Source organism: Cyprinodon variegatus, unplaced genomic scaffold (genome assembly GCF_000732505.1).
Source record: "Cyprinodon variegatus isolate N-32 unplaced genomic scaffold, C_variegatus-1.0 Scaffold419, whole genome shotgun sequence".
NCBI classification, from domain to species: domain Eukaryota; kingdom Metazoa; phylum Chordata; class Actinopteri; order Cyprinodontiformes; family Cyprinodontidae; genus Cyprinodon; species Cyprinodon variegatus.
Window position 1 is genome coordinate 375,485 of NW_015150872.1, and position 27,733 is coordinate 403,217.

The 27,733-nt window shown below is 37.3% G+C and overlaps 1 protein-coding gene across 2 annotated transcripts in view; it reads right to left on the minus strand.

The window, feature by feature from the left end:
- Positions 1 to 10,809: 10,809 nt before the first annotated feature.
- LOC107093321 (lysine-specific demethylase 4B-like) overlaps positions 10,810 to 27,733 on the minus strand; it is a 50,920-nt gene continuing 33,996 nt past the window's right edge. Inside the window, exons 12-22 of one of the 2 annotated variants that reach the window (XM_015388315.1) lie at positions 26,217 to 26,337; positions 25,176 to 25,336; positions 24,872 to 25,076; positions 23,746 to 23,822; positions 23,499 to 23,554; positions 22,082 to 22,190; positions 18,251 to 18,448; positions 17,794 to 17,973; positions 16,297 to 16,416; positions 14,331 to 14,423; positions 10,810 to 12,520 (exon numbers count right to left, since the gene is read on the minus strand). In XM_015388315.1, coding sequence (XP_015243801.1) covers positions 12,038 to 12,520; positions 14,331 to 14,423; positions 16,297 to 16,416; positions 17,794 to 17,973; positions 18,251 to 18,448; positions 22,082 to 22,190; positions 23,499 to 23,554; positions 23,746 to 23,822; positions 24,872 to 25,076; positions 25,176 to 25,336; positions 26,217 to 26,337 — 1,803 coding nt within the window. In that variant the 3' untranslated portion in view covers positions 10,810 to 12,037. Of the gene's footprint in view, positions 12,521 to 14,330; positions 14,424 to 16,296; positions 16,417 to 17,793; positions 17,974 to 18,250; positions 18,449 to 22,081; positions 22,191 to 23,498; positions 23,555 to 23,745; positions 23,823 to 24,871; positions 25,077 to 25,175; positions 25,337 to 26,216; positions 26,341 to 27,733 lie in introns of both variants that reach the window. The other variant, XM_015388314.1, reaches the window with a different exon arrangement.

Consider the following 27,733-nt stretch of genomic DNA (forward strand, 5'->3'; position numbering starts at 1 on the left):
CATAGCAGAGAGGGTGATGCTGCTACAACACATAGTGCAGTTGGCACTATTTATGTGATAACTTAAAGAGTTTATCAAGTTATTACATGACTGCAATATCCACCTTGCATTGCTTTGAGTTAGAACATTTGTTCTAATTTTAAACACATTTGTATCTTAGCAGTGTATGGATTCAGGTCAGACCCTAACTGGCTCTGGGCAAACTATTGGATTTGACAAACTTTAATTAACATTTGAATATCAACAAAACCATTTTAAATCATTCCATATATCAGAGTAAAATAAGTGCAGTATAACATTTCAGTATAGCTTTTTTGTTTTACCAAAAACTGTAAAGTGCTTCACAAATTGTTTTCCTAAAGAATGGAGAAAAAAATCTATAAAACAGAAGTACTGAATACAAAAGAGTCATAATTGCACAACTAAAATACTAGATTAATAGATGCATTTAACTGCTTTTTACATCTGCTTTACACATCAAGAAAGCGGTGCATTCCATTTTTTGTATAAAAACATCACCTCTTTAAGCCCCAGCAAGGCAGTAATATTGGGGAACCATTAAAAAGTTCTGAATAAAGGTCCAAGAACCAAACAAGAAGAACTCTAAAGCTATGTGGGTTTGGACATGATATGATGGAAGCAAATTCCAGTACTATAGTCGAGCTTCAGGGATTGGACATACTGTGACCTTCTCTTTCTGATCTAAAAAATAACCTATTTAATGAAATTTCCTTCAAACATCACATGCTATGAATTTATATATATATATATACGGTATATACATATATATATATATATATATAAAATTAAGCCTTTTTAATTATTAAAATTAAACTGCAAGAACCTCTTTTTTTGTTCATAAAAACGATGTCAAAATTCAAGGACAAAAGATCTGTTAAAGCAACTGATGGGCTAAAAAAGAAAAAATTTATCTGAAACCAAATTAATAAATATGTCAAATATTGTAATGTTTCTTTTTGCAACTATAAAGGTAAGATCAATCAATGACAACATGTGACTTAATGATCACAACAGGAAATTCAAAGAGAGCAGACTTCAAATAAACCCATGGAATGCTTCCTTCACTTCCTATTTATGCACTATAAAATGTATTTATGTGATTTTTATTTTCACAAATTATTAAATAAGTCTGTTGTGAAGAGCTGTTCAGAACCCTGGAGACAGACAGCAGCTCCCCTGAAACCCTACAAGGATAAAAGGGTTTAGACAAAGGATGGATGGATGGATGGATGTAAAATATTGAAATATTTAAGGATCTTTTGCGGCTTTGCAAGGCATTGCTATTACTACTTGTATTTTTTTGTTTGGTAACTGGTTTCAGAGTGAATAATCTTTATCTGATAAACTTTTATTGTGGACATTAAATCTGGATTTATTTTTATATCCTCCTCTATTCCTCTCATTCCATCTCGTTTTTGTACATGGCTAAAAACCCAAGGCCGGCTTTCCTTTATTTTTTGTTGCATTTCTGTAGCAGTACAGCACCACACACAGACCTGGCATTGCTTCTGCTGCATTCTGTTTTCCATTTAGAGGACTTTTTAGAAACAACATGATAATACTCTAATAGCTTTATTCTACAATATGCTTTCTGGGTCTCTAAGGACCAACATTTAATTTTTCTCCAAGCAAATTTACTTTTCATTTTTCAGTATATGTAGACATCTTGCTTACAAATACTTTTTATATTGTTTGTTGTTAATCCCAAGGTTGGGATGGACTTTTAAGAACAATTACTTTTTAATACTATGTACCGGTAGTAATATTCCAATTTCAGACTGTGCTCTATGTGACACTGAGTGTATAAGCAGTAAAAAACTGAGTAGCAAACATGAACCTTCCCAATTTAATGAATGCATCACAGTATATAATAATCCCCCACATTGCAATTTTCTTTTCTTCCAACTTTGGCTTCACACTGATGTCTGAATTTAGGAAGCTCTTAATCTGTAATTACCAACACTTGTAATCACTTTCATCAGGGTCTCCATATATGCAGAAAGATGTTCGCATCTTAATAAACACCTTGCACTGCAAGTCGCAACAGGAAGTAAAGCAGTCGTCAGACAGGTGGGATAGAAACAAACAGAGCTCAGGAATTCAACCTACAGAGTTTAACTGTAGCTTCAACCTTTAGATGAGAACTTAGGCTTGACTAAATATGCAAATCCACCAAGATTAAAGTTTTTTTTTTTGTTTCAAGTAATTTATCACTTTATTACTTTCAGACCTAATATTGTGTAAAGCTATGCTGCTTAATATTTGATTTGCAGAATATCTGGTATAATATCTGAATAATCTCAATGATTCAAAGAATTTCTCACCAGCCTAAAGTTAAATCTTTTCAATTAACCTTTATTTACCTATAAAAAAGGACTTGTTTTTAGAATTACTTATCAGGATTAATATCTTCTTAAAGTAAATTCTTACATAGTGCAAATAGTTTTAAGGTTTCGGAGGAGTTTTTTGTTGCAGGATGTTTAGTATTTCAGAGATTCTTGGATGCATCTTTATCTCGGAATGTGATGTCATAATTCAGCATTAAATGTCTTATTTGAACAGCACCATTGATTGATAGATAGATGGATTGATTGATTGATTGATTGATGATTGATTGATTGATTGATTGATCTCTAAAATTCCAATTATCTTCTTTTTTTTTCTTTTATGCCAAAGATTATCAAACACCCAAGTATACAATGATTACAAACACTCCAAATACCCCGAATAGTTTTACATCCCAACTATAAACTTTGCGTTTTTTTTGCTGGACGTGTACGTAAAAGACCAACAACAAAAGTAATGATTACTAAATGGACAGGAAATAGGAGCAGATTTTCAAAACATTAGACAAATAAAATTCTGGAAATTAGTACATGCATTTCAAAACAGCATTTGGTAGAAACATCTTGTATTAAATCTGAAAGCCCTTTGGACGATGTCTTCACTATCTCCAGACTCCATTTTTTCCATTCTTCCTTCAGCTCCAGCTAGAAAAAGCATTTGTTTTTTTTTGTTTTTTTTTACGTTATGCCACAGGCTCAGTAGGATTTAAGCATGAACTTTAACAGGGTCATTCTGACACAGAAACAAGCTTTGATCTACACCATGTCATTGTTGCTCTAGCTGGTTGTTTAGGATTGTTATCCTGCTGTAAAGTGAGACACGACATCAGTCTCAAGTAATTTAAGCCTTTTAAAGGTTTTTGTCAAAGATTCTTTTTAAATCTACCCAATTTGCTTCACAAAGTAGGATGCAACCGACAGCATGATGCCACTACGATTATGATTTAGAAAAGTCGATTGTTTTTTTGTTTTTTTTACTATAATCTGCTTTGTTAATATAATTGTCTTGGCTGCCTCTATGATTAATTCTGTTTTCCTTTCTTTCAGTTTAGGCAGACAGCCATATTGTTAGCTTGTAGATACTATATATATATACACATTTTGATAATATATTTGGGAGTACTCTGTGAAATTTTGGGATGTAACTTTATAAAACCCACTTCAGGAACAGAAGCAGCTCTTTCTCTGACAGCTTTTCTGATTCGGAGACCGATCTACTTCCCTAATATTCCTCAAAGATGGGGATGTAGTTTTAAAGCTTAACCCCTTTTTCAAACTTTCTTTCTTTGATTAAATTATTTACTTATTATGGGAACTCTGTAGGCAATTGGTTGCACTGATTTTTTTTAAAGGTGTGTCAAACAAGGTTTGGTGTTAACGCACATCACCTTTTTCTAATCCCTTTTCTTCTACTCTATTATGTGCTACTCGGTGATCCTAGTAAAATGCATTTCAGTTTTGGTGTCAGTGTGACAATATGTGGGTATATTTCGAGGGATGTGAACACTGTTGCGTTTCTGAAAGGGATATTGGAGAGTCGACACAACCACACTGCAATTACCGAAACAAAAAGGATGCATTTAAATATCAAGGCTAGGCAGCTGCAGCACCAACACAGAATAAAAAGGGAGATTTTCTGGCATAGTAAAATGATGTTCAATCTCGACAGTTAAGAGTTTTGTGCAAAAGTAAATACCAGAAGAAGCTCTGCTGTGGTCTCTCCATACATATATAATTTAAAAGCAAAGGAATGAGTTAAAGGCTCCCAGAGGTTCTGATTACCTTGGCATTGCAATTGGCAGGGCTTTCAACTGGTTTCTAATAAGCCCTCTAAAAGGACCTTTAATATGTTTTCTCCCATAAATGATCAAAACTCCCTTTTAGGCAACCCCTGTAATGATCTTCATCAAGGAGTCGACAGGAAAATGTGGAAGGGAAAAAAACAAAATTGCCGGTGCCAATGGTACTCCAATGGGCTAAAGGCTAATTGTCTCTGAAATGAGATTTTAAGCGTTTGAATTAACAGAGGGTTAGAGCACACAGACAGAGACAGAAAATGAAGGGAATATAGGAGCAGGTCACAAGCTGATCAGCATGTCAGCTCTCAGAGAGCTGGGCTGTGTTTGTGCAGCTCTGCAAGCCACGCAGGACGCTGTCTGGTGATTAATTAGAGTTGACTTAGAGGAGCAAACCACACCATAAGCTGGTGTGCTCATCTTTTATGTGAGACATTTGAACACCCTCCTCTGCAGAGACTCAGAGAAGAGTCCTGCATTTGCAAAGACGTACGACAATGAGGAATTGTAACACTGCTCCTCTGAATAGATGAATTTTTTCCAGGTGATGCTGCAGGAAGGTGGATTAATTTGAGTATTTCAATAATAAAGAGAGGGACACGAGGCCGGATGAAGATGTGTCGGACAGTGTTTATTGCTCCAGTAAAGGAGTAAATATGATGTAGCATCTCCAGCTGTGCACTCAGCTCTGTCAGTGCATGTGGTCCGCATGCAAATACAGGGTGATGGATGTATGTGGTCGAGTCTAAAAGGAACGAGCCACTGAGGGGAGAAAAAGACGAGGCTGTGGTCGCTCAAAGACTAATGGGCCGATTAAGAGCTTCAAGGGGGCGGCCATTTATTTGTTGTGTGTGACTGGATGAAGATTCACTTCATTAATATAGGCTGGCACTTACCACCATTGTATGTGTGTATGCTTCTCTTACCTCACCAGCAACATTTAATCTCTTTTTTTTTTAGTTAATTGTGTGTTGAAATATATTCTTTGAACATTTAGAATTGTTTTCCTCCTGGTGAAAAGGTTTCAAGAGATAAAATAAATTATTTTTTTTTTTTTGCATCTGTACCAATTGCTTTTGATTTGAGCCATACGGGGAGTTTAAAGGTGGCATTCAAAGGGTGAATGTCAGCTGCACTCTGAACAAGTTTTCTATTGCTTTTCTGCTTGTGTAGTCAATGGGAAGCTTGCCCCCTGTGTTGAATAGGTCTTTCACAGGCAGTTTGAAGCTAAAAAGCTCTCCACTGGGTCTGAATTAAAACAATTTTGCAAAGGAGAGAAGGCCACAATGTCCTCCGTGGGGATGGAAAGGATTCATTTGGAGTTTTTGCAAAAGATGACGTTATTAGTTCATGTTATTGGGTTTAGAGGGTAGCAATTTTTTCACGTGTCCATGTTGGTTTGAAAATCCTTTTTCACCTAACAGAGAAAATTGTTGTTTTAAAGAGTACAATTTGTGTTTATTAGAGTTCTATTTGATTGATATTAGGATTGAAATATCTGACCTTACCCTTTTCAAGAAAATAACATGAGGAGCTGCTTATATGAAAACATGGGGGGAAGCTCAGTGTATTTATTTAGGCTGGCATCCTACTGCTTGTTTTGTCAAACAGCTTGTGATCCAGCGCAGTCCCGGAGGATGCCTCTGTGGATCGTCGTAGATTCAAAGCACCCTCAGTCATGTCACTGCTAAGTCTTTGATATTTAGAGGAGTTCATACAGAAGAGCAACCACTAATAATTCATTCTTATCCCCTTTTTAACGAAAGACACTGCTGACAAAGTGAGCTCGACTGAGTCATTATGGTCTGATACAGCCTCAGTGATGTGATTTACGAGGCAGAAATGTAATAAAAGCTTAAGGCTATAATGGAGCCTGTCATATCAACCAGCTTGTCAACATAATTGCCACTTTCATCTGCAATTAGATTCAACTGCATTCAGTGATTTCCATTTCCACAGGAACCATTCAGCTGTGAGATAGTCAACCATTAGGTTAGAGATTTAAATGTCATCCTGAAGGACGCCTTGACGCACACTGACACTTCTGGCCACCCACCTTGAACTTTCAGGTATGTGTGGTTTCCTAGAGAGTAGCAACATATCGTGCTCACTGAATCCTTTTGGCTTAATCGCTAAAAATTTCAAAAGCAGCAAAAAACTAAAACAAAATAGTTTGCCGCTTCTTTGATTGAATACACCACAGATGGGTCTACTTAAACTTTTGTCCTTTCATGTCCTCTCAAACTTCTTTCTGCTCAGTTGTTTCCCCGGCTGGGCTCGGCTGAGTAAAGAAATCAAACTCTTGAGATGTTAAAGTAATTGCCAGGCTGGCACGTCCCAAGCTTCTCAGCAAAGAGACCAGGGACACTTCAGAATGTTAATGGTCACCCTTTTCCAACTAGGGCAGAGCAGGCCTGGCATATGGTCGGAAAGCAGTCATTGTGTGTGTCTGTGGAAGGGAGAGAGAAAGAGAGCTAACATCTCTGCAATTTGTCTACAAGACAAAGAGGTCTTGTTCTTTCACTGACCTTCATTTTCACTTCCATACTTCTCTCAATAGTCTCCTTTAAATTTTCATAGTTTGAGTGAATTCTTATCATGCACAAGGACACCATGTGTGAAAGAACTCAGGGGTAAAAAAAAAAATCAGGCTGTAGTTTGATGTGATCACTGTTTTTAGGCCCATTTTTTATTTTTTAGAATAAAAAATCCCTTTATTGTCCCACAATGGTAAAATTGTGGTGTTACAACAACAAAGGTTATAGCAGAAGTGGTCATACAGTGTGTAACATATCAGATAAGATAAACAAATAAAGTACTGTACTGTTCAGTGTTTTACAATATAAATATTCTGTATCTGGAGAATAATTTTGAAAAATGCTTTAATGTTAAAAAAAGCAGCAGTCAGGTAAACGCTCTTAGTTCTACTACAAGCAAGCAAATGATATTGAAGAGATCATTTTGCATGCCATTTAATGTTGAAATCAGCTCAGAGATGGCTCCATGCACCTATGCAGCCCCAGGAGTCTTTCAGTAGAGTTTAAAGTGTGCTCTCTGACTGAAGCACCCTTAAGTTGCCATCTATCCAGAGAGCAACGTTTTTGCAGTGCAGCAAGTGAGTGACTCAGATATACTTGAATACCTAAGAGTTCTACTTAAATAAGAGTAGCACTACTGTAATCTATTTTACTGAAGTATTAGTAAAAATGAAGTAATGCAAATAACTACTCTAGTAAGAGTTAAAAAAGGCATTTGCTAAAAAGGTTCCCCCAGCTCTGGGGAACTGATCATAAGATCTGATTTAAGGTCATGTAATCAGACAGACAAAAAAAGTAACATGCAGATTTAAATTCAAAGTGCTAATTGGGGAAAATCCTTATTGATAAGAATGGATTATCGATTCTGAGCAGAAACGATCATGCTCTGCCTCACATCATTCTACTGGGAAGCTACGGCTTTGAAAACGCGGAAAGGCGAAGGTGGATGCAGAAAGCGGATGGTCACTTGTTTTTTTTCTAGAAAAAAAAAGAGGGGCTTATGGGTATTTAAATACCCATTTATATAAATACAGATTTAATACCCTGTGCAATAACCCTGTATAATAATCTTGTTAAATAAGAGACATATATATATATATATATATATATATATATATATATATATATATATATATATATATATATATAGATGCTTATCAAGTTACTCCCATGCACATTTTCCTCATTTTGGCACCTTCTTCTTCTTCGTTTGGACTAGTGAGCCGATGTAACATGTACATTTCTCCACTGTAAGATCAATAAAGTCAATCAATCAATGCTCAGGCAGCAGAATATCTGAGAATTACAAAGACATGAATTCATCTAGCAAAATCCCATTTCGGGCACCATTTTGATGAAAGATGAGCATCATAATACAATTAAAGTCCAAGGGGCTGATTTTGCTGATATCAGCCCTTTAAATACAACCTTAATTCATAAAGGTGCGTTAGTGCAGATCCTTCCCAGCAGCTATAAAGCTTCACACAATGTGGTGTAATTTTCATGCTTATGCCGTTACTGCTTTGATACTTATTGTAAAATTATAAAATTAACCTTCACCAGTTGCACATCTGGTATATTATTAAACTGCACAGTATTTAAAAAATTTTTCCCCTAATGTCTGTCTGTTTTTTTTTTACTTTTATATTCTATTTTTGTGAATCTTCTAAAAAAAAAAAAAAAAAAAACTGTATATTTGCTGCTTTTTTACTGAAATTCCCCCAGTGTAAGACAGTAGGTTTCTATGCCATTTCATTCTCTTCCTCTGGTTTGGGTTTGTCTTTTTCCAAATCATCTGCTGGCAACTTCGCTCAGTCCTGCTGCAGCAAAGCTTCTTAACACATTGTTTCTTTTCCAAAATAATACACAACACTGTTTCCCAAGTGTTTAAAGACTTTTTTTTCCCCCAAGAGAAGTGATGAATCATATATATATATATATATATATATATATATATATATAGCAGTATTTAATTGTAAATATTGTCCTACAAGCTAATAAACCTGAGTTACAGCTAAACCATTTTATTGGTGGTAAAGTGTAGTGAATTTTCTTGGTTTGCTTGCAAGTGACACAGAACTTCAGTATTTTATCCATAGAATGGGAAATATATTCTTAGAAAAGGCACTTTTATTTATTTTTTCTCAGGCAGACAGCACAGTTGTGGATATATGTCATTCTACCTGATGGCTTTTATGTTATTCTGAGTTCCTATGTTGAATACCATGTTTTCTTAGAGCTAAAGCTGGTTTTAAACTCATTATTCCTCCATTATCATTATTTTTTCAACCAAATGAAAGAGTCAAACAAAAAAGTGTTCAGTATATACTCTTTTTTTCCCCCCAATTACTGTGGATACTTTTCTGAATTTTACCCAAGTACTTTTATTAGTGACTTTTACCAAAGTAATTTTAGGTGGTTTTTTTTTTTTTTACATTTTTCTTTACCCCTGTCAGATACTTTACAAACCTCTATGCTTTGCCTGGAATGCTGTATGTGGTATATAGTAAACATGTCCTCTGCAACTTATGCCTTCATGGAACAATATTCCTGTTCTCTTCTGATAAACTCTAGCCTGGTATTTATGTTAAGCTAACACCTCGCATGGAAGTTAAACTTGTGCATTCCCTGATTGTAGAGGCACACGCTTAGAACCTCGCATTTTGCATTCAGGGTGCATTTGCAAGCAACATGCACACACATTCACTGCATATAAAAACATGGTGTAAGGTGCAAGAAAGTTTAAAAACATGGTTTCTAGTGTGTGTTTACTAGAGAAATCTAATAGATCATAAAAATACAGAATAAATCATGTTTATATTGTCAGCCATTTACAGCATAACTACATTAGAAACATGGCCTATACAAGCAGAAATGGGTTATAAACTGAACTCAAACCAAGTTATTTGACGCTTTTTTGTGTAAAGGTGTAAATGCAGATCCAACTTAACAGCTGTAAAATACACTTTCTGTTGGTACAACCCATGCTTGTTCAGCCCTCCACAAATTACACATTCTGGACTTTAAATCTTGACCTACTAATAGCTGTCTGGAAAGTCTGACATGTAGGTCTTTAGTCACATCGTGAGGTCAAATGCAAAAGTGTCTACGGTACTTATAAGACTGCAAGCTGTAAATGGCCTTGATTGTAAATACTTCAATTGTAGAACAACTTACAGATTGACAAGCAGCAGGAAACAAACTGTGCTAACAGATGCACACTTCATACCAAAACCTGTCAGCTATTCAGCTCTTAAAAAGTACATCAGGTGATGATCATCAGTGAGGTGCATTGCATTAGCAGCAGATCATTTCTCTATTAAACCACAGAAGGGATTACTTACCTTTTCTAAACAAAGCTTTGTTTTTAGAAGATATTGACATGGTGGAATCATTCAGTTCTTCTGTCCACTGCAGGTTAGATTTTCTGTCATGTAAGGAGGGAACTAAAATGGGTAAATTGTCCTCTTTCCATACATAAACATGTAATAACATTTGATTTTAACCATCAATGACATCATCAATCTGATTTAGGATTGCTGTCCTAAAGTACAGAGTATGGAAGAATAAAGATATACTTTCCATAATGGAATAGTTGATCAAAACGCTGGTAAGATTTATAGTGACAGTTGCCAAACTTCCAAAGATGGTTATGAGTCATTTATTTACTAACATGTAGGTTGCATTTGTGATCATGACTTTAGTTTCCAGAAAAATGAAACAAAAATAACTTAATTTCATTTACAGCGACAAGCCTTAATAATCGCAACTACTACATATCCATGTTAGTACCTCTGCATTCCCATTATATGACCAAGAAAACAAAAATAAAACATCTTACTTAATCACATGAAACACAGAGGAGTTGGCGAAAAGCAGCCCATTTTAATCCCCCATGAGCTGATTTTTGTTTTAATGGATCTCCGTTGGAACGTGTCTCTGCTAAAATGTTTTAGTGGTGATAGGATGTGGGGAGAAATAATGCGACATTTACAAACGTGAATCACAACACAAGGCCTGTTTTATGTACACTGGGTCTGTGTTGAAACAAAAAAAAAAAAAAAAAAACTAAAAAAAAAAAAAAAAAACAACTAAAAAAAAAACAAAAACAGTCCATCAGCTGATAAACTTTTTTTATACCACATAATGGACACAAAGCCAAGAGGATCTGTAGCTAGAAGTACAAATTGTATGCTTTACCTGTAAAATCTGCTGAAAGAACACGCCATTAGTGTTCATGTTGGGCCGAGTTTATGAATTCACTTCAGAAAATGAACATAGAAAGAGTACAATATTAGAAAAACAGACATACAACATATTACAATATAGGTTTTTACCAAGAATTATAATGATGCCATATCATTTGGAGGGTTCCTACATACATTATCTTTTCCTTAATTTCCTATTTTATCAGGAGGTTTAAGTGTAATTAGAACCTGGGTGATAATAAAACATTGTATAGCTGACAAAAGCATTTGTTAATATTGGATTTTCTTGGTCGTCATGTTTGTCCTTTGCTTGTAGGAACCCTGAGATCATTTTGTTGTTAAACAAAAAAAACAAAAAAAAAATATTTGTGGAGCCACCAGATGATTTCAACGTGTCATCTGAAAACTACATCTTCACTAGACTTCAACGTATCCTCCAGGCAAATCTACTAGTGTTTGCATTCAACATGTTTGCTCTATTACAAATATTTCTTTCAATATTTAACAAATACATTTAAATACTGAGTTCCCGCTACAACACATTTCTCTTTTAACCCCGTTTCCCCCAGTTTATCTCCAGAAATATGACAAGAACACACTCCGACCAAAGGCCTGGAGATGGATGAGAGTTCCCCAGCCTTAATTAGCTGGATTGAAAGAAAAAAACGGATGTTGCTGGTCATTTGAGTTAATAAGGTCTTATGTCCATGGAGCCTCACCGCCTGGAGGCTGGTATATGTTTCAGTTTTTGTAGGAAGAACATGGGAGTGTGCCTTTACTGAACAAATACACAGTATAGGACTGATACCATCCAGAGAGTTCTTTATATCAATGTGAAGGGAAAAACTGCACAGTAGACGCAAAAAAAAAGCATAAGTCTAACAAAACCATCAATGTTAGCATGAACTGAGGCTGCAGCCTCACAGCACCACTGCAAATATATTAAATCAAAAATAGAAAAAAAGTAACATGCATTAAAAGAGTGCTTTAAATCCTTGTTTCCTCTTCCTCCTTCTCTCTCCAAGGAAACGTCAGTCCATCCATACAGCACTCAAGAGTTCCCCTCCTTTAGCTTACTTCCTGTTGGCTCAGCCAATGTCTGCTGACTAATAACATGACGGAGATGATTTTTAATACACGGGGCCGGGGCCCTCATCCTGAGGAAAATGTGAGTGGAGGAGCGTCTCCATGTAGGAAACGTAGCCGCTGCTCGGCGTGTAGCTGTCGGCCATGTGTTGGGGGGGAGGTGGCGGGGCAGAGAGGAAGGGGTCAGAGTTCAATGTGGCCTGAAAAGATGGGGGCTGCTGAGTCAGAGGGGGGTTGGAGACCAGGGGGGGCTCGTTGAGAGGGACAGTGGGGTTGCTGCCGGTGTCCATTGCGGACTCCTCATCCTTCTGCATGCTTCCGACAGGGGCGGGGGCTTCCTGATGGCTAACGGGAGTTACAGAGAGAGGCTCTACATTTGGTTGGGTGCTAACACTGGGGTTCTGCTGTGCTGGTGCTGAAATCTGAACTGAAGCTTTAGCTTTCGCTGAGCTGGAGGGCAGGCGGCGGCGCTTCGCTGCTTGGGCTTCATCAGCCGACATGCTGTCCTCCTGTGGTGCAGGTAGAGCCTGGAAGCAGACAGAAGACAGATTAGGAAAGATGAGGGCTTATCAAGTAAAAAAAAGAAGTCTTTACCACATTATCATGTCTCCATGCTTCCTTTGACTCCTTGATTCCAGGAGAATTTTACATGAGCCAAAAGGTGCATTTCCACTACAGGAACCTTTCGCAAGAACCAGGGTAATTCTGTGGGTCCGTTAGTGGCTGAAGGAGCGGTGTTTAATCCCGACCGGAGCAGTTTCCCCTTTTCGCCTCAGAACCTGTACAACTAGAGTCTGCCGACGAAACGCTTTAAAACTAACATCATCAATGGGACAGAATCATCAGTTTTATTTGTGGACAGCTTAATTTTCATAGCCTTGCTTTCACTCTGTTGCTCTTCAGGCTTTCAACATCACTGCAATGGAAGGAGTTGCTGCTTGGCATCTGCTGACATAACTGATCCTCAGTGGAAATGCTCACATTAAAAGTGCTTGAGATGAATGCTCCACCATAAAGACTTCAGAGGAAAAAACTTCCTAGATCAAACAGTGGAAACGGTCCCTGAGGAGTTTACATGGGTCCTTTAAACTACACAAACCAGGTTCTGGTAAAAAGGTCCGAGTAGTGCTTTGAAATAATCCTAAACCTGAGGGCGACGCTAAGTGCTTTACATCAAATAAAACAAGAGGACAAAACTAACCAGACAGACATCAATGACTAAGACCTAATGAGCGGAACAAGAGGAAACATGAAAGAAAGGCTGAGAAGCTGTGAAATAAACAAAATGGAATTTGGGACAATAAGAGGTCACTGAAGATGATAAAAAAAACAAAAACAAAAAAAACACCAAAAGTAAAAAATGCACGAAGCATGGATTCCAAAATCATGACAGAACTGAAAAAACAAAAACCACAATAAAACTGGTATGAATAAAATAAAGAAATGTAATTAAGATGAAATAATATCAATCAAATTTAAAGTGTGAATAAAAACCTCCATAAGTTAAACATTTAAAAAAAAAAAGAAAAAAACATAACAAATGTAATTGGCAAAAATTTGCCTTTAAAAACAATAACAGTCCCTGCTGCCCTGAGGTCTTTTAGAAGGCTGTTCTACAGACGGCCTGCAATAACAAAATGATACCTCGCAGCGCCTTTTATTGCTTGTGCACAGCAGCAAGGAATTGGATACAGGTTTCCCAGCCTCTCTGCGTACAGACATTTAAATTTAAATGTCTGTACGCAGAGAGGATGGAAAACACTTTGAGGACTGGTTTCTGAAGACATAAGGCTCTGGGCGGCTTCTAGGAAAAAAAACAATCTTAGTTGAATATGTGGAGCTATGGTCGGTTTGACACCAGGACAGCACTGATAGCTGCAGCCCTGCTTTATATGTCTTTGCTCTGCTTTCTCTGTCCTACGTTTGCCTTGTTTGGGCTTTTTTCTTAAGGGTTCTTTATTTTAAAAGGAAAATACTGCCTTTAAATACTGCCTCCTATTTACAAACAGGATTATCCAGCTTTAAGACTCATCTGCGTGAGGCTGGGTCAGCCTGGGACATCACCTAGTCATGAACTACTGCAGTGCAGGTTTGTTTTGCATTTTGGCCATCACAAGCTTGGTTAATTACCAAATAGACATTAGTGAGGGATGAGACAACCACAGGACACTTTCACTCCAACATGGTAATGACTGCTTAAGCAATAGGGAGCCACACGTTAATGCATTCCCTCTTAGTTGTCTCATTTGTTCTAAATGGACTTTAATTAGAAAAAGTTAGTTTTTTGGGGGATTGGAAACCAAGGAGGACAGAGGAAAGTTTCAGTAAAATACTCACCAGTCGAGAACGAACTCTTTTAGGTAATTCATGATCCAGCTGAAAGATCTCTGACTGTTTAAGCATCAGCTGACTTTGGTCCTGAAACTCCACCTAAATGGATTTAATAAACAATTCATCAGTTTCATCATTTTTCTTCTATAAAACAAATATTTTGACACACTTTGAGGTAGGGAAATATAACCATGAGTCATTATACTAGAAATAAATGGTCCTGAATGCACAACAAAGGAAACCACAGCAGGGAATAAATGATCAAACAGAAACACCAGACTGGTTCTGTGATTAAAAATGAAAAGTTATGCCTGGGAACCTAAAGCAGGGCTGCCACAGCAGCACACTAGTGGTTCCATCAACCAACATGTGCTGCTGTCAAGTTATCCTTGACCATGGCACTGAACCAAAGCTGCTCACTGACTGGATCAGAGCCTGACTTAAGCGCTTTAAATATAAATGTAGATTTTAACAATATTCTGCGACAGAGGAGAAAGGTCAGGGGTGTGACTGTGACTGCTTGAACAGCTGGAGGTTTTTTTTTTTTTGGTTTGTTTGTTTTGGCTCAGCGAAAAGCATGTGAAAAATACTAAATAAATAATTCAATGATATGAGAATGACTGCAGAGGTCATTATGGAAAACTGTAGGGATACTAGAGCAGAGTGTTAAATACCTTGCAACACTGTTCCTATTTTCTGGACCATTTACATTTTATCTAGTATACAATCAAATATAAAAAAAAAAGGTTTAATCTAATAGAGAGAAAAAAAAGCTTAAATATGATGTTAAAAGAACAGAATAAAATACTTGCATTTGTAATCACAGCATAAACCAGTTTAAATATATTGTCTTAACGCTAATAAATATGCAAGTCACTGTTCAGATCAACCCTTCAAAAAGGTCCATGCTCCATTTTCCAGTCAAGTGTCTGTCCTCTCCAGGTATTTGTTCTCCAACCCCTAGCATTGGTTGCTCAAAGTATGCTGGGTGGATAATACTGGTAGACCATTAATTCATTATGTCATAACCTTGAGCTACTAAGCTAGTTTAATAAACCTTAGTGTGTTTTTGTGCACATCGTAAACTTGTAACATTTCACATTTGGTTCTCCGATTTTCAACAAGTCTCTAGCTGTAATCAAGCGGTGTGGCTCATTCCCCAAACCAGGGAAGCAGGCGAATAACATCAATAAATAACACGTTTAAACAAGGCTGGCAACAGTTTTTCTAGCTCCAAAGCTTTAATAACTGTTTAAAATTATAAAGGACACAACCTTCTCCAGTTTAGATAGTATTTTTTTTTCTTACATCAACTAACCTACTGTTAGAAATGAGAAGCTGTTCATTTTGAAATGGAGAAATAAAAACATTTCTTCCATCTCCATTTTCCTACTGCTTCTCCATTTCTGCCCATTCATTTACTTTGTTGCACAGGAAATTATTCGCTCTGGCAGATTAACATCTGCAATGTGGTAAAAACGAAATGGTAACCAAGCTGATCGTATGATTAAGGGAGACCCTCGGGGTTCCTTCGCTTCTTGGCACTTTTTTTACTATCTTATCAAGTTGTGAGCATGACTTTTTAATTTTTAATGGTGTGCGTTAAATAAAAATTACGGAAAGGTCAGATGGAATGACAAGGCCATTACTATGCCATTGAAATCTTATCTATTGGCACAAGCAAAAAAGGGAGTAAAACCTTCCAAGAATCAATGTCTATTCCTTTGAAGGAACTGCTTTTCTCATGTTTTGCAAAGCTGTATGAGGAAACCCTCAGGCGTAAGACGGTCTGAAGTAGTCAAATCGGTATAGTTTAAAACAGACGGAACATTGGCAGAGTGCAGCTGTTCTCCCTTGCAAGGATCAATAAATACTGCTTGGATAAAGATGACCTTCTTGCTAAAAAATAAAAAAACTTTTCTCCCTCTAAATGACACATGTAAACAGGTTGGGCCAGCAGGGGTCCTCTCACCTGGTAGAACTTGTGGATGTGCTCTTTGACAAAGCAAGCATTGAGGTTTGTACCCTCCTGTGTGGCAACTACAATCAGCTCTCCCACATCAGGAGCTCCGGTACGCAGACAGTCGTGGCTCTGTAAGGAGGACAAAGATGTGAAAAATGAAAACTGGAGAAAGGGGGTAAAAGAAAAAAAAAAGAAAGCACTGAATTATAGATATCTATACAAAATCTAAAAGGTAGTTGGAAATGTCTGTAAGGAGGTATTTCCTAATTTCCAGCTTCTTACAATTCGACTTAAAGGCTTTAAGTTCTGAAACTCACCGGTGCCACCAAGCATTTTAAATCATATTACTTGAATAGCTACATTATAAATTCAACCTCCCTAGGAGAGGAGTTTAATAATTTAATGATGTAATTTTATTTAAGTTCTATTTTCTGCCAACTTTAAACAGAAAATATTAAAGGCCATCTATATTTATAAAGGGGATTACATTTTCTTGTTCTTGAGTCTATTAATCGGTTGCTAGGAAGTATGTGTATTTGTGTTTGAAATGAAAAGGCCAAGTTCACTATAATCAGAAGTAGCTGCTGGGATTATAGGCGCAGCATTCTCCACATTTTTGATGTAAAAATTCTAGACTTTTCCACAAACAGCTTTCAAGACAATTTAGAGAGACTAATCAACCTAACAGTGATGACCTGACAGTGGAAGCAGCCTCAGAGAACCGCTGGGGGTTAAACCCAAGGCAATATTTTAAAAAGAAATTTTCATGTTAAAACACGAGTGATGGTGTTGATTGTCAAAGTGGCTTTTTTTTTTTTGCTTGGTTCTTTGTTTAAACCAGAAAAGACCACAAAGTATGATTCTGGCCCTCCTCCTTGATTAACGTCATTCATGGAAGGATGCTAACATTAGCCCACTCTGCTTTCATCATGTCCGTCTCTATTCCACAAAAGAGGTAATTCCAGCAATCAGGGACTCAGCTGGTCGTTAAGTGTTGCTATTTGTGTAGCTGTTTATCTATTGTGTAAGAAACCACGAAACAATGATGGAAGAACCATGGCAAACTGCTAAAGTTTCTAACGTTACACCCACATTAATATGCATACACACGAGGCAAATTATCATCTCCGCCCCTTTCAAGAAAAAAAAGAGGGGGTATAAAAAGGGGTCTACATGAGCTCTATTTAATTTGTTTTCCTTCTTTTAAACATGAATTTAAAGACAATTTTAGAAGGAGCGCACATGCAAAGCACCTGGTTATAACTAACTATTATCAATACAGCAATAAAGTGTTCATTAACAAAGATAGAACGGAAAAGAAGCTGAAGGGATGGATTTAAAATGAAAATACACAAAGAATAAATTAAGAACCTGCAAAAGACAGAAAGTAAGACCTATTTTTTTTGACAATAATACCGTGATACCCTGCATTAAAAAAAACAAACTTCGAATGTAATTCCAGACACTTCCAGACTGCATAGGAACCCTAATTGTTTAAACACTCACCACTATATTCTCTGGGTACACGTTATCACAGTATGAGCCATCTTCAAAGTTGACCTCATAGAACGTCTGTGTCGCCATGCCAATGATGGTGCAGTGGTAGTACCATCCATCGCTGTTGCGCCCGATCACCTTCAGGCCCAGGTCTAGACCCTGGGGAGCAGGTTTAGGTGCTGCCCGAGGCTTCAGGAAGAACAGAACGCAGGGATCAGGACTGAGATTCAGCAAACACTATCTGTGTTATTGTACAATTAGGAGCCATGTTCTCTCACTGAAATATGAAGAAGAACTCAATCAAAACTCTATATTCCCTCTGGTTGACATTGAGTTTTGAAAATATTAAAATATATAATGAGACTCACTAACATCCTTTCACATTAAGACATCGGATCCCTTTTACTGTCTGCTGATGTATTCTAATTGCAACTTTTAACGTTTCTACAGCCTCAAGTTCCCCCACCTTGTTTGGCTTTTGAAAGCCCTTCGTATGTTTGTGGCAGGTGACCGACAACACGTAGGGCCAGTCTGCGGGCTTCATCACAACTCCGGCAATCTGGGCGCAGGTGACATGAAAGGAAGTGGAGCAGTGCTCGTGCGTGCACTGGATGCAAGCGCCACGGTTGGGATTGGAATTGGTTGAATGACAGAAAATACATTTCTGCAAAGACAAAGAGGGCAGAAGGAAGGTCTGAGCTTAAAAATACTGTTTCGAACAATGAAGGATGAAAAATTTTATTCCTGATACATTCTCCTATTACTTGCCAACTATGCATCATCTGCAGCCATTGCTGACATTAATGTGACCTGGCATTCTGTTTAGCTGTGATTTCCTCCTGGAGGGAGCAACAGGTTAGATTAATGCTGCTAATACCTCTTTTTATCCTGGGCACTGCAACTGAATGAGCCATTTCTGTTACGAAATCTGTTCTATGTTTTCCATGGTTTATATTTTACTACTGGCTCAGAGCTTTTATGTTTCACTGCGTTTCCCTTCAAGTTGAAGCCACCGTGTTTCTACGTGTTCTTCAAACCCCAGTCAGTCGCAGCAGATAGCCGCCCTACACTAAGCTGGTGGTTTCTTCCCTTTAAAACCAATTTCCTTAACACTGCGTGGTACTTTTTGAGTTTATCAAATCCAAAAGTATTACTTTAAAAGCCAAGTTACCCTAAGCTAACAGTGTTGTGCATGTAAAATTAATTAGCAGGAATCTAAATTCCACATCCACCTAAATTAACTTCACAAAACAAGTCTATTTTCTCAGATTTTGTCTTTATCTTATTGCTCTAATCTTTTCCTTAAAGTAAAATGTTGGTCTATGAACAAAGATGTCTGAGTTTAGTGCTTTAAAATGGAAAAACAAAAATCCTGGGTTCTGCACATTCCCATTTCAAATGTCAGCAAGTGTGCTGTAAACAACTCAAACAGACTTGACATCAACAACAGGTGGCAAGGACACCAATTACATATCAATGAGTGAACACCTGTCTGTGACATGGCTAATAAGTTTAGATTTTGAGCCAGTGTGATTTATGAACCATTTATAAATAAAACAACAACCTGCTTTTTGAACAAAAGCAAATATCAGGCTTTCCCATTATTTTCAAACCTATCAAGGCGGCTTAATCATGGTGGGTTACGTTTTCACTCATTATTTTCCCTCCATTTAACAATACACCTTGTCAGTCATAATTAGAGATGAGCTTGAAATCAAAATAAATCCAACAATCAATGAGGAGGTGATTGGAGATCCTTCAAGTGAAAATATACCAGCAGATGTTGGAGCTCCTTGAAAAATGTACAGTTCTCGATAGCAGGATTTACTTACAAATATTTCTAAATATACAAACAGGAGATGCACTGATGCCTTTTGTATTGGTAACACTGGTAATACTGTGTTTTTACTGAAAACCAGAGAAGCATTTATATCAGCAGCTTTGATATAAGATACTAAATCAGTCATTATAATCAAACTGCCTTGCATTAATTGAAACTACCACAAGAGACATTTCATTTTTCAAGATCCACTTCTTTGCCACAATTTCACAGACAGTCGACTTTGAAAATAAAAAAAACAAAACAAAAACAAAATGAGTGAGCAGCTGGAAAGCAGAGCCAATCAATGAAAGAATACATTTTTTTTATTATCGTGTCAATATTTCATTTCGGTTCCTGTGCAGGCCAGACGGTTTACCTCCTATAATTGCTACCAGCTAGTAGAGGTTTTTCTACTGATGAAACATCAGGAAGATGGTGACATAAAAGCAAACAGCAAAACTCAGCAACAACTTTAATTGTATTCAGCTCACTCCTGAATATCCATATTAAGTCAGCAAATTAGACAGTTCACCATGCATCCCTTTAAAAAGTAAACTGCTGACTTTGGCTATAAACAACATTAGACATATCTATATAACAAAAAGTAGTTTAACTGTGTCCAATAACTGCGTCATTTATGTGGCTCAGTGACAGAAGTCATTTTCTTAGAATCCTCTCTCAAATGACAACGTTTTTCTCAAGGGAAAGCATTTCTACTAGTTTACCTAAAATAATGCCATTATTTAGAGCAGAATGGAAATATGTTTGCTATCCCAGAGGCAGGAAATTCAGGAGTCGGAAACAAAGCAAATGGAAGCAGACACAATCACATCCTTTGATAATTTATGAAAAAGTTACAAATAATTACAGCAACTGAAAATAATGAACTGTAAAGTTTATTAGTTAAACTATAAACTCTTTCAAACATGTTTCATGTAAAAACTGCAATCTTCACCAGACTCAACTTCCAAAGGTTTAACTTAAAACCCACCTAATTCGAAGTGATCATCACCTATTTTGCATACCCAAATAAGCAAATAATTTAGGGACTGTAAGCCCAAATTACATGTGTGATACATTATTTGAAAGCTAACACCTTCTAGTTTCTGAATATATAAATGAAAATTGGTTGAGTAAAACACAGCCCAAGCTGCATCAATTCAAACATGACTCAAAGTTTTTTTTTCTTATTGTAGAAAATAATAGGTATTTTTGGAACAGCAGTAATAAAGAGATCTAGGGAAGAGGCATGTCTCATTGTATTACATTTGTTCTCCATCATGCCACCAAAAAATGAAGAAAATGTGAGACCTCTAGCTACAACAGTGCCAAAGCTGTTGGGCTTTGAACTTTGTGTCACCAGTGTCTCCAAATCTCTCAAAATCTCAAATGTGTCAAATGCTTTTACTCAACTTTTTGACCCATAGAATAACACTGAAGCATTTTGATGGCCACAAACCATTTGTGAAGTATTTTCCACTTTTTTCAGAAACAGTGTATATAGAAAAATTTAACATTTTTACACCTACAACAACATAAAAATGCCACCATTCCATTTATATATATACAAATTTATTTTGTATCAAACATCAACACCTTTTTAGAGTTTGCACTGTGCAATAGTGGCTGATAAAATCCAACACAACTATGCTGAGAGATAAATGTTTAAGGGTAGGAGGGTGACTGCAGAACACAGCACGTTATAAAATGGTTCCACGGGTGCATGCTCACATTTGATCAGACCAGTCATCCGAATCATTAGAGCGCGCAGCTTCTTCTCACAGCTTTTTAAGAAGAGATGGAGAAAACCTGCTTTGACAGCACTCCGATGCAAATGTCACCCGGCTTGTCTTTGATCGATTATTCAGAGAGAAGATGAGGCTGAGGGGTGACATTATTTGTGCGTTTGTGATAATGTAGCAGCAAGCGCTGCAATCACTCGCCACGGAGCAAAGACTGCAAGGGAGGGAATGTAAAAAAAAAAAAAAAGAATCTGCAAAAAAACAAGAGCGAAAGGAAGGAACGAAACAAGTTGTGTTCAAAGATGCGGCAGCAATGGGGAAATTGCCTTCAACCCACGGGATCGATGCAGTTCATTTGGCGCAGTGAGAAATGACAGCTGATTATTCAGCCATTCCCTTCAGCATGTCTGTTTTACCCCACTTCTCACACAAAAAACACAATCTATCAATCCACCAGGAAAGGAAGGAGGGGAACAGAAAAAGTGACAGACACAAAGGCAATGAACAGGAAAGAAAGTAATCCGCTGCAGAGTAGAAAAAGACTGGAGGAGCTCGCAAGCCCGGGAGACTTTATGAGCGTACAGGAAAACCATCATGGCGAGCATCAATACTGAAAAGTTTCTTTCTCCACAGAGAGTTGCTTATATAAAGAAAACTAAACTCTGCCTGCTTAATAATAAACTATGGTATGAGAGTTTATGCAGACCTCTTATTCGTCTCCATCTGCACTTACCAAACTCTTTCGGGTTTCTGGGATAGCACTGACATCCACTGGCTCCCTGTCGATGGCGTTGATGAAGCGAGCTTCTGCCACGCCGATGGCACAGATAACATGGACCCACCTGAACAAAAAGTGAGACTAATGTTAACCTTTAGAAAAAGGGCCTTGTGAAAAACAAAAATATGATCAGTTTTTATTAAATCCAAGCTTCCTGATCATTTTAGTTATACTCAAATGCTGCATCTGGATACAATATTGATTTGGCCTGATGAATACTAAAGACAGGTGTTGTTTGCATATTTGATTTTGTTCATGTTAGATTTGTTATTTGCAAGTGAAAAGAAATATACTTCAGACAATTAAAATATTGTCCCATTTTGTTATATTTGTGTTAGTTATTTTCCATTTATTTGTCCACTTATTTAACTACAGTCTGAGGTTATCTTGAGTTAAAAAAAAAAGGTGTTTTTCATATTAATAAAAATAAAAAATGAACTATTTGTGTTTTTTTTGTTTTGTTTTTTAAATCCCCACAGTATCAAAAATGGTATCCACCATCCAATATTTTTTCTGGGTATCTCTTATAGGGCTGCAACTAATAATTATTTTGCAAATGGGTTAATCCAGGGGTCTTCAACGTTTTCCAGGCCAAGGACCCCCAAACTGATGACAAGATGGAGTGGGGACCCCCCTAATTATATATATTGTATGAAATTGTGTTATATCAACCTGGTCCTATAGTCACTCTATTAAAGATGGAGTTATGTGAGGAAAGTAATTTCTCCCTGGGATTATTAAAGTATTTCTGATTCTGATTCCTGGTTGATGGGACAGGTGTTGTGAATGAAATGGTGTCCAACTTGAAATAGCTCCTGTGTGTAGCTGAATGTGAACATTGATGACTGAAAGACATCTTCTGCCTCCATTTATCTGTTTACTACAGTGTGTTGAATTCATGTTAATGTGGATTTAAAGACATTTCAATTCAGGAGGGAATATAAAAAAAAAAAAAATGAATCAACCAAAAGTTTCGCGACCCCCATGCAGTGCCTCCGCGGACCCCCTGTTGAAGACCTCTGGGTTAATCTATCAATTAATCGATAAATAATCGGATAGCCAAAGATTCCTTCAAGATTTTTAACAAAATTAAACGAGGTGAAAATAAAACTTTTCAACTTGTTAAGTTCTGGACAGAGCATACTGACAGAGAACTTTTATCTTAAATGCAAAATGTTTATATATTGGGTCACTCTGTCAGCTACAGGCCTGTTTTAGAGCTCCAGTTAATGATTAATTGATTACTAAATTATTTGATGATTATTTCAATAATCAATCATGATTAATCTGATTGTTTCAGCCCAAATCTATAATAAAATGAAGTTTTATTAACGTGAAAACCCTGGTTACCTTTAACTCCTCAAGCACTTACCTGTTATCTGTTGTCCTTTTCAATGCTCCTCCACGCAGGTTACAGAGACAACACTCCTGAAAAAGCAGAGGTATTCTTTAAAATAAATGTTTTGACCTTGGAAATCCTAATCCCTGATAACCTCACAGCTCCCTGTTTATCTAATAGAAATGTGACCTAAAGATGCAGCTGAAATTCTCACATTAGTCAAAGCAACTAGCCATTATTCTCCAGCTGTGTTTGAACATCAGTTACAGCATCCACTCACCACTACCCAGGCTCCTGCTGTACACCTGGAACAGGTCCAGGAATCCCTGACAGACTCCGGCTTCAAACCGTAACAACCTGTAAAAGAGGAGTTGCCGATTATTTTAACCACTTCCCTTATGGCGTTTTTGATTTTCTCATCTGTAGATGTGAGCAACACAGAACAGCTTGTTAAACAATAGATGTTCTTTTTTTTTATAAATTGCCCAATTTTCTTACTCCAATCTTACACTGTAGCTTGTAAACCCACAGGCTTATATAACACCGGGACATGTTCAAATGATCTTCAGTTAGAGGTTCAGCCCAGAACGCTGCAGAACAAAGGTTCGGGGATGCACAACTGGCATTTCTGACAGGAGCTCTTTCTGCTTCATGTCTTCCTATCAATAGCAGCGCTGTTTCAGCAGCTCTTCCCAGTATGACTAACGAACTGGCCTTGAAGGTGTGCTCCAGCTTTAGGGATAACAAGAACCCAGGAGGGTTAATGTGTGTGTGCACGTGTTAGTGCTGGGATTTATTAGTTTGTTATTTTGGGAAGGTACAAATACAACCCAGCAGGTATTTTATGAAAGCTGATTTTTTTCAAAGTAGATGGAGAATTTATTCACTTGTATCACTTAACATGAGTGTAAAAGTGTAATTAGCACATATACAGAAATGAAAATAAAATGTAATATTAGGTTAACAGACATGTTTATTAGTCAAACATCAACCAATTTATAAAAAAAATAATTGTAACATTTTTATTGGCTAAATTGAGTTATACTAAAATAGCAAATTTAAGCTTTAACATGAAGTTAAGCTCAGTCCTTTGACAGAAATAAGTTCTGTTCATCAATGAGGTGCAGTTAGGCCACTTCACACATATTAGAGCGATTAGGGTGTTCTTTTTTGTTTTATTAAATGTACAGAGCACAAGATTAATAATCATAATCACTTAGACTGGTCCTCCTGGATTAAAGCCTTACTATTTACTCTTAAAAGTAAAAGATAAACTAGAAAGCCCAAATTTGTTTAAAAATATCCACTGGGGTAGGATCCCATTCTGTTTGCTAATTGTACCAAAAGCTGTTTCTGGTGAACAAAAAAAGGATGAAGGAAGATAAATGTAGGGAAAGCCTACTTACTGGCATGAACCTGCATGGCGCAACATTTACACCTGGCCAGAAGACTGGTTCCATCCTCCCCGATGTGGTAGTTTGTAGGTGGTGGTTCTGTGTTGACCGCTCCCACACTGAAGCACATCTCTGGGACCAGCGGTCGAGTCGAACTGCCATGTCCAGGTATGGAGGGGTCAGGGATGAAAGTTGGAGCGATAACGTCTCTGTGTGACTTGAATGAAGAAGAAATATGGGAATAAACTTGCTGAGTCAACATGTTTCCTCCCTAAAAGTCTTCTAAATGTGTCTATCCAGCAGTGTGGGTTTTTACCTTTAAGTAGGGGCAGAACAGAGAACAGACAGCACAGTATGGTTCAAGTGCAGCAACAGCGGCATTGAACGACTTCTCAGCCAAAAAGTTTGGGGAGTGACTCTGCCATAAATGCTCCTGTTTCTTCATGCTGCTATCCATTGGCATTTGAGAAGACATCTCTGTGGATAAAACATTAAAAAAAGATTAAAATAAAAAACCCAATAGCCAGTAATTCACCCGAAACGTGTATTGGTGTAAACAAAGAATCTTTCTGGCAATGACCTACTTTAGACTGCATAAAAGAGAGATAATAGAGAATAAGCGGAGGGAGGCATGGAAAGAAACAATGTCAGGCCTTTTGAAAGCAACACTTCAGCCAGTCCTCATATAATTGGTGACACAAACGGCACAAGCATCAATAATTTGCCACTCTGGGTCAGAATCGATTTCGCAATGTTGCGCTCAAGCTACAGATCCACATTGTTTTGTTAGGCTTGGACAGAAGTCAGGCAGATCTTTTCACAAGATTTCCCCTTAAACTGCGGTCTATTTCCCCACATCTGTTCTTCCTCCTTATTCCTTCCCATCATCCAACCCTATGAAGGACAGAGTGTGGTCCCCGGCTACACACGCTAAAGTGACTTTGAAAGCAGGTAATTGGAAGTCATGATCCCCGGATCAATATGTGTCAGTCAGAAAATGAAAAGGGGAAAAAAACAAGAGAGAGGGGGAGTGTGAAAAAGAAGCCTCGCCATCTTGGTTTCATTTATTCCTACAGGGAACTTTAGTCCTGCTTGTTTTTCCTTCCTCAGATCAATAAAACAAATAAAAATGGTGTCCTCTTCACTTTCAGCACTTTGATGAAGAGAACAACTGCATGGATGAATAACAGGCACAGAAAATGATGTTCCCTCTCATTTTTTCAATTAAATTGTAATTTGTTTTATATCATATTTTTTAATATTCCTCACAGACAGAAAATTGCAATATTTATACTTTGTTTACAGAAATCTAGAACAAGTCAGTCTGACTAAATATTAAAGATAAAAGCTCACGCACCTTTCTCAGTAGTTGGGTCTTGTTTGACAATTGACAGCGGCGAGCGCATGGGCGGCTTACTGAGCGGATGGCGCCGACTTTTCTTCACCTCCGTTGGCTTTTTTATCTTAGAGTAGGTCAGCTGCTAAAAAAAAAAAAAAGTAAGCATTATCGTACTGTCCAGACAAAACTGAATACATAAATTGGATTTTCAATTTTAAAAAGTCAAACTAAATAAAAGCTGTAACTCTACCCTGTTAGATTAGTTTTGTGATTCTAAAAGTATTTGTCCAGAATGGCTGGTTTCAGTCAGACAAAGGAGGTCACTCCTCCTATCCTGTAACTACAACCGGTTTCCAAACATGGAAATATATGTTTTTTTTTTTTATTGGTTTTGGTATTTATTGATTTAAAAGGGGACAATGTATTTAAAGAGTATATATGTATAATATATGCAAATTGCACAGTTAAAAAGATACAAGTTTGTCACTAATTTTCAGAAAACAAATTGATTTATCACATGTATAATAATAATAATAATTAGTGCTGTCAGTTAAACGAGTTATTAACGGTGTTAACGTAAACCAATTTTAACGGCGTCAATTTTTGTATCGTGTGATTAACGTTCTTTTTGGCCTAGCACACTTTGTAGTTTTTTCACATGCTGTTGCAACAACTAGTAACATTAGAAAAACTACAACACCACTCCAGATCTAGTTAGACCAGAAACAAAACATCAGGCACGCTGCAACCACACTGGAAAGTTTTCTTTTAAAAAGTTGCCAAATGGTTCCACTGACAAGACCAAAGTGATCTGTGTGTTTTGTCGTTGTGAACTGAGCTATCATCGCAGCACGACCAGTCTGAAATACCAGTTAATGGCCAAGCACTCAGCTGATTCGAATTCTCCGCCCCCTCGTCAAAGCCAGGTAACAATGGATGATTTCAGACAGAAGCGCATATTCATAAGAGCATTAAAATGAGAAAAAATAATGTGACAAAGAAATCAAGGGACATTTAGAATAGATAAAAATGTGCGATTAATTGCAAGTTAACTATGACATTAATGTGATTAATCGTGATTAAATATTTTAATCGTCTGACAGCACTAATAATAACAATAGAACTTTATTGATCTCACACTGGAAAAGTTCACCTCTGCATTTAACGCATCGCCTTTGGGAGCAGCGGGCTGCCACTGTGCACCGCTCGGGGAGCAGTGTGGGGTTAAGGGTCGTGCTCAGAGACCCAGAGTGCAGGCTGTGGGGATCAAACTTGGTACTTGCAACCTTCTCAGAGCACAACTGCAGTGATCAAGCCCACTAGGCCAATACTCCCCTGTAGAACTTCATTGATCTTAAATTGGAGAAATTTCAGTGCAATCCTGATACTCGAAAGTTAATCTGATCTATCATTGGTAAGGAGCCTCATTCTAACACGCTAGAATAGAGTTTAAAGATTTAAAATGTTATGGCTGAATTTTAAAATTGGGAGAAGTTATTCAGTTGTGCAGAGCCTCTTAACCTGTACACCTCTCA